Source organism: Drosophila innubila, chromosome X, assembly GCF_004354385.1.
Source record: "Drosophila innubila isolate TH190305 chromosome X, UK_Dinn_1.0, whole genome shotgun sequence".
Lineage (NCBI taxonomy): Eukaryota > Metazoa > Arthropoda > Insecta > Diptera > Drosophilidae > Drosophila > Drosophila innubila.
The window spans coordinates 28,660,385-28,667,383 of NC_047626.1; the positions used below are offsets into that span (position 1 = coordinate 28,660,385).

Below are 6,999 nucleotides of genomic sequence, written 5' to 3' on the forward strand. Positions count from 1 at the left end.
TCACTTTAGCAAATACTTCCGGTTTATATCTATGAAATTAGAAACATATTAATCGATTCAATAAACAAAAAAAAATCATTGAGTAACTTGGCATCTCTTAAAATCATAAAAGTTGTTTCGAATTGAATTAGATTTCATTTAATATAATATTAATTGTATATTTTTTTTTTAACAAAAATTAAAACAATTGAGCTACAACGATTTTTGATATTTTTTTTTGTTTTAACAGGGGTTGGGTTTCTAATTGCGATTTGGTACGTGCTTAACACACGTTTCTAGTCAGATGGCGCGCACTGTGTGGCCGTTTTACTGAGAAGAAGATGAAATGGGAGACAGCACGTTTTGGTACGGTCCGAGCCGGACCGGTTTTCAATGGCGAGGTCAACGTTTTGGCCATGGGCGAAATTTGATGGCTTAAAGAATTATTAACATAATTTATTTTTAAACTATTGCCCTACACACATTGAACATTTGTATAAAAAGTTGGTAAAAAATATATATATGTATGTATACTCGTATATAAAAAAAATGTAGGTAGTAAAGGAGGAGGATGAAATAATAAATTACAGTTTAGGCCATTTGGCGACGAGATGGAACAATAAAACTTGAACATCAACAGGTGTGTCGTCTCTCTAATCCTCGAAAGTAATGCGACCGGGTCCATGGTTCTTCATATAACGGCGATAGGCCTTATAGCGAGGATTCTCCGCCAGTTTCTTCTTCATCTCCTCATCCTGATCGGCTTTCCACGCGACAAAGTTGTCCCGTTGCCACAGCTCCAATTGCAGATACTCCTCAATCTGTTTGTCCTCCAGCGAGTTGAACTGATGCTGACCCATGCCCATGTGGCGTCTTATCAAATAGAGCTGCTGCTCCCGTCCGTACTCCTGCTTGAGGATCGTGTAGCGCCAGAACCATTGAGCATGCCACACAATAAAGTTGAACAAGGTGTAGGGACAGATGATCAACTGCACCCAGAGGACATCCCAGAGCGTTGGCTTCGCATAGCCGCCTTGGACGTCCATCTTCTCCTCGATGACCTTGCGTATGATACGCTCCAGTTCCTCTTTTTGCTCTGTCTTGGAAAGATTCTTTCGATTCTTGCCCTTGCGATTGTGTATACGCTCCTGGATCTCATCCCGGGCGATGTCCAGTGCCTTGTTGCGATATTTGGGCACCGTGGCAAAGTACTTGATGGCCGCATCGTATCGCTGCCATCCCGAATAGTACTGAATCACCGAGATGATGGTCAGCGTGACTACAATTACCACACGTACATCCACCTTGGGCGCCACGCGTCGTCGATAGTAGCGATAGTAATGGGCATAATATGCGTCCGGATTGTCCAGCATGTAATCGTAATCGTTGCGGGATTCCTCATCTCGGAGTATCTCGTAGGCGGTGGCCACCAGCTTAAACTGTTCCTCGGCAAGTGCTTTGGCCTCCTCGCCGCGATGCAGATCCGGATGATGCTTACGGGCCAGCAGGCGATAGGCTTTGCCTATCTCCGACTTGGACGATTCACGTGTCACGCCCAGCACATCGTAGCAGTTCTCCTTGCCGCAGTAGAGACCCTCCAGTAAGCCCAGGCACAGTGTGGGCAGCATGCACACCAACACACAGCTGTACAGCCATCTTTGCGATTGTGTGTGTGGCATTTTGTATATGTATATATGTCTGTGCGGGTGTGTGTCTTTGTGTGTGAGCAACAGCTGTTGCTCCTGTGCACTTGACGTGGTGTGCTGTGGATTCAACTGTTTGACAGCTCCACACAATGCTCCCCTATACGTGTGTATGCTTGCTGCTTAGCAACTGTTATATTCCGTTTATTGTTGCTACGTTGCTAAGTCGCTTCAATGCTGGCGCTTACGGGCCTTTGCCACTTTCACCTCGCTCACGGCCTCAGCTTCTTAACGTTCTTTGCAGTTCTTTTCTAGAGTTGTAGCGGTGCCCAACGGAACCAATTTAATTCGGCGGCCTTTACATCTGAGCCAGTTCTTTAGCTTCAGTTCGCAAACGAAGAAAGTTATTTAAAGCTAATACAAATATAATATTTTATGTAGTGCCATATGACAAACCAGTACAAAATTTTATTGAAAAAAATATGTTTTACTCTTTATATTTTTAAATTGTGCGCTTCGCGCTGTTCGCTTGAGCACAGTAGTAGTTCCGATAGTTATTTAATATTGGCGTCACTGTATCGATATTACTTGCATATCGTTTCTCTACATCGATACCCATCCTTAATACAATTTGCCGGCTTTTTTCTTGTTTTAGTCGATTCTGTAAACTCTATTTCATATGTTACAAAACACTTAAAAGTGTTTGCCATGGATTTTTTTAATGATATAAATAATATGAAAAAATGCATTGTTGAGAACGCTGAGTACATGAAATCATTCGAAGGTAAGTTCCCGCCTACAATCAACTTTAACATGGCTTAAAGTCTTTGTTTTAAAGGTACTGGAGATAAACTGCGAGATGAGCTTAAAAAGTTCAACGATGAAATACTTGAAAAGCGTTTGGAAATGGGCGAAACTTTAATTCGCTTGAAAACCAAACAGAAACGTCTTGATCAAATCTTAGAAATGGCCGCCAATGACAGCGATACACTGCAACAATTTGAAAAGAAATATGCCGACTTAAATGCAGCTGAAGAAAAGAAACGTTCTAATGTCAAGCTAACGTCTGAGTACAAAGAGTTTAAGGATGAATTAGTTGGTAACTTAAACGCTTCAACCGCCAGCGGTTCCAATAGTAATGTGGAAGCTGAAATTATGGAAATCATGGAATCCGGTAACACGGCTTGTTCAATGTATGATCCATGGACCAAGGGACTCATGTTGAATCCCGTGCGAAACATCAAGTGTGGTCATCACTACGATCGGGATTCTGTCATGTCTGTCATTAAGAATAACATGAGCGTACGTTGTCCAGTTGTTGGCTGTGTAACCAAAATCTACATACAACCGAACCATCTTCAAGCCGATCTGACATTGCAGCAAAAGATCAATGAACATAAAGCCGATCAGGCAGCCCTTTTATCCTCCGAAGATGAAGATTAACAAAACAAATTCCATTTTAACAAAATGGCTGTGAAATAATAATATTTAAAAATTAAAATAAAAAAATTCAATCGCAGAGTTTCTTAGCTCACACAATGTCGAGGTCAAAACAACCTATAATTTTTTGTCTTATATGCTTTTTTAAACAATTGTTTATAAGATTAAGAATTTCATCGATAAAATTTTCGGGGCGTTGCCATATGGTCAACAGTGGAATATCGATAGTGAATTCATAGATGGCAGAAAGTTAAAGAAAACAATTATCCAAAAGTAGGCAAATGTATTTCAAGTAAAATACAAGAATAACAAATTACTACACAACTATATAAACAGAAAATTATCGCGCATGGATACTATAGATTTTACCATTGATGTTTTTTTCAGACTATCTGGTAGCGCTCTCAGCTGTTTGACTCAAAACAAATTGCAAATATTACTCGAGTATATTTGGGGGCATCAACAAAAACTAACCGTTGAACAACAAATGTGCATGAAGCGTGCAAATCAAAAAAAGGCTGTGACACAGCAACAACGCTACAACCGTTGACGGAACGGAACGTAACGTTAACCAACGAACCAGAAACAGAATCAGAAGGACGCCGCTGGCAATGATGCCGATGCCATTGTACTGTGCATTCGATGCATACGATGTGGCCAGCCGCACTGACACGCCTCCTGAGACGTCGCTTCATTTACATAATCCTTGTGCTGCTCGCTTTAGTTTATATATTTGGCAACCTCTTTGATCGGGTGAGTAACATGATGGGTAATCCGTTTGTGTAATTAATTTAGTTCTTAACTTCAGAAGGGAGCTTTCAGTGGACTGCATTATGATGAGTATAATGTGCAACGGACGCGCCCGCTGCTCTGGCAACAACAGCTGCTTGCGCCCGAAGAACATCTTAATCGTACCCATGATCCGGAACTACACTGCCGCAATTCGGTGCAGGGACGCAAACTTCTGGCGGATGAGCGGGGCTTTGTTTGCCTGCGCGAACAGATGCTGGTCAACGGTTGCTGCAACGTGGAGCTGCCCGATATTAGCTACTATAGCTGTCAAAGCTGCAACGGCACATCTCACTGCTGTGGCATCTACGAATACTGTGTCTCCTGCTGCCTGCATCCGAACAAGCGACCGTTGCTGGAGCAAGTGCTACGGGCGTCCGATACACAAAAATATATATATGCCAGCGTGGAGGATCACTTCGAGCTGTGCCTGGTCAAGTGTCGCACCAACTCGCATTCCGTTGAGCACGAGAACAAATACCGCAACGAGGCGGCCAAATATTGCTATGGCACCACCGAGGCACACGAGTCCCAACGTGAAGTGGCGCCCCGAGGTGGCCAGGGTTAGGGTTCTAACTAACCCGCCCAGGAAATCCGCAAAAGGTCATGTGCAATCTCTATAGTCGGGGACAACAAACCCAATTAGTAACCCATTAGTGTCTATAGAGCTCCAAATGCTCGTCTATTGTTTTATCTCAGGTTTTCTATTTTTATTTGTATTTTTTTTTTCAAGGAAATCCGAGTTCGGTCTGGAAATAATGAACAATTATCTTAGAATTAAGCTAAACAATTAAATGTCCCTAAGGTTAATCATGTACATAGATCATATATACATATATTGATGAGCTTTGCTGTATATACGTATATTTCTGACTTTTGTGCTTTATTAAAGTAATTTATTCAAATGAAAATTGTAACCAGAGAACGTAATCATTTTAAGTTTTATTTTTACAACTTACATAGTGATGGTTACATATTGATTTAGAAAATCCTTTTGAGTTATATTTTTACAACTCACATAGTAATGATTATTAGATGATTTAAAAAAATTTTCATTATTGATGATTATTTTGAATAATTTATACAATAATTTGTCAGTAATCATTATATTTGAATGAAAAAAAAAACACTAATAATCTTCCCTTATGATTTTTTTTGTATCAAAATAAATATTAATTGCAATTACAAATGATTACTGTTGGATTTCTATAAAATTACTGAAAAATAATCATTATCATTGATGAAGGTCCATAAAAATCAATAATAAGATATCATTGGAAGAATCATTAGAACATTTTTCTTTTTCTTGTATCTTTCTTTCTTGACGTTGATTTTTTGAATTTAACAATAGAAAATAATCATTATTTGTGATCTCGGATTGTAATGTTAAGTTGTTCATTCATTTATGGGCACAAGTGGCTCTTGGAGCACTTCGTTGTGCTCGATTCCGTAGTGAATAATGCCATCCTGTACATAGCCCCAGGCCATGCGGCGGGAAGTGAAACTGATGCCCACTTGCCCATTATGGTCAATGACAATGGCGCCACCGGTGCCGCCAATACGCTTTGTCATCCGTTGACACTCCTGGTCGGCAGCCGCTTGGGCCGAGAGTCCCTGATGCTGAATGGCGCCAAGAATGCGCTGGGCAAGATTGTAGCGCATTATTGTCTCACCATGTCCGGTGGTAGAGACACCGCCAATGGTGTTGTCAGCATAGGTGCCACAGCCGAGCAGCGGGGTATCGCCAATGCGTCCTGGCCACTTGCCCGTGATGCCGCCCGTCGATGTGCCCACGACAATGTGACCATCCAAGTCAATGGCAACAGCGCCGACAGTGTCTCCCTTCGGATCGGTGCGTGCCTCATCCAGCTCGGTGCGTGCGTATGTGGTGTCCGCACCCGCCGCCTGCTGTTCCTTAAACTGCCGCAATGCTTGCCGAGCGCTCTCCGTGATCAGAGCGCCTGGAGGCAATCTCTCGCTGCCTGTGCTCAGTGCCAGCTCCAAGGCAGCTTCACCACCTAGAAAGACATGTCGTTTCCTCTCCATTAGCCGGCGTGCCACGGTAATTGGATGCATGACATCGCGCAGCAAGGTGACACACCCGGAGCGCAGATCTCGCCCCTCCATTAAGCTGGCCTCCATTTCAACTTCGCCGGCGGTGTTTAGACACGCACCGTAGCCCGCATTGAACGCCTCGTCCAGCTCCATGGAACGCACGGCCGTTTCAACGGCGTCCAATGCATTGCCAGGTGCGTTTGACGACGGCTCCAGTTTCTCCCATGCTGCCCGCAGTGCCTCTTTAATCCCCTTGAACTTGCCGGCTATGCGAGAGTCCGTTATGTCTCCGGCTCCGCCGTGTATCAATAGCACTGGGCGTGGCATTTTATGCTGCCTTAAAATTGCTTCCACTTGCTGTGAGCTACGCCTCAGTTCTGCCAACTACTGACACTGCAGTTTACAGCGTCAACGCTCTCAGTGTCACTCTCACGCTCAATCTCTTTGTTGTTCTCTTCGCCGTCTCCTCTCCTTATGCTTCTGCTGCTGCTGCATCGCTTTCATTGTACGCTTTGAGCGCTGCTCTCTCTTTATTGCTTTATCGCTTTGTTTTTGTTTGCTTGTTGATAAAGCGACAAGTCTTTTCGCATTTTAGGTTGGACCTGCTAATTATAATTAAGATATTAAATTATATTGTAGTTTAGTGCTTTAATTAATCGCAGTGGCAGCCGTTAACGCATCCTTTTCTTGTTGCTCTGGCAACGCTTTGATCGACTCAAGATTGCAATAACCGATAACTATAATCGATCGTAATCAACTGCAGTGACAAAAATCCTCGATTTTTGAGTTGAAAATATAATTTTTAAAATTTGTAGTATGCTATTCAGAGGTGTTCTACAAATTTTGGTAATTATCTATTATACGGTTCTCATCTCAAAAAAAAAAAAAAAAACCACAAATAGGGGGTGATTTATGATGAATTTATCAGTAAAAATTAGATTGGGGACTCACTTAGTTTATTTTTAAAAAATCTTTGAAGTTTTCATACAAAATTAAATTTTGCATGGCTGTTTTGTGCATTTTGTCACTACTTTGTCCGTTTACCAACACTACTTTTGTAACAGAATCTGGTTAAGTTACTAATTTTGACGCG

At 42.1% G+C, this 6,999-nt stretch overlaps 4 protein-coding genes across 5 annotated transcripts; 2 read left to right on the plus strand and 2 right to left on the minus strand.

The window, feature by feature from the left end:
* Nucleotides 1–405: 405 nt before the first annotated feature.
* LOC117793573 (dnaJ homolog subfamily C member 25 homolog) lies at nucleotides 406–1,941 on the minus strand. The gene has a single exon (XM_034633927.1). The coding sequence runs from the start codon at nucleotides 1,656–1,658 to the stop codon at nucleotides 633–635; it is 1,026 nt and encodes a 341-aa protein (XP_034489818.1). The 5' UTR covers nucleotides 1,659–1,941; the 3' UTR covers nucleotides 406–632.
* A 313-nt stretch (nucleotides 1,942–2,254) lies between these two features.
* LOC117789216 (E3 SUMO-protein ligase NSE2) lies at nucleotides 2,255–3,185 on the plus strand. The gene is made up of 2 exons (XM_034628310.1): nucleotides 2,255–2,406; nucleotides 2,461–3,185. The coding sequence occupies exons 1-2, from the start codon at nucleotides 2,331–2,333 to the stop codon at nucleotides 3,063–3,065; spliced, it is 681 nt and encodes a 226-aa protein (XP_034484201.1). The 5' UTR covers nucleotides 2,255–2,330; the 3' UTR covers nucleotides 3,066–3,185.
* A 270-nt stretch (nucleotides 3,186–3,455) lies between these two features.
* LOC117787873 (UPF0454 protein C12orf49 homolog) lies at nucleotides 3,456–4,762 on the plus strand. Of its 2 annotated transcripts, none has more exons than XM_034626499.1 (2): nucleotides 3,456–3,815; nucleotides 3,871–4,762. In XM_034626499.1, the coding sequence occupies exons 1-2, from the start codon at nucleotides 3,705–3,707 to the stop codon at nucleotides 4,417–4,419; spliced, it is 660 nt and encodes a 219-aa protein (XP_034482390.1). In that variant the 5' UTR covers nucleotides 3,456–3,704; the 3' UTR covers nucleotides 4,420–4,762. The 2 variants fall into 2 exon arrangements, with proteins under 2 accessions (XP_034482390.1, XP_034482397.1); XM_034626506.1 differs by having other exon boundaries at nucleotides 3,874–4,762.
* Nucleotides 4,763–5,054: 292 nt separating this feature from the next.
* On the minus strand, nucleotides 5,055–6,607 carry LOC117786189 (probable isoaspartyl peptidase/L-asparaginase GA20639). Its single transcript, XM_034624315.1, has one exon. The coding sequence runs from the start codon at nucleotides 6,231–6,233 to the stop codon at nucleotides 5,247–5,249; it is 987 nt and encodes a 328-aa protein (XP_034480206.1). The 5' UTR covers nucleotides 6,234–6,607; the 3' UTR covers nucleotides 5,055–5,246.
* Nucleotides 6,608–6,999: the final 392 nt, after the last annotated feature.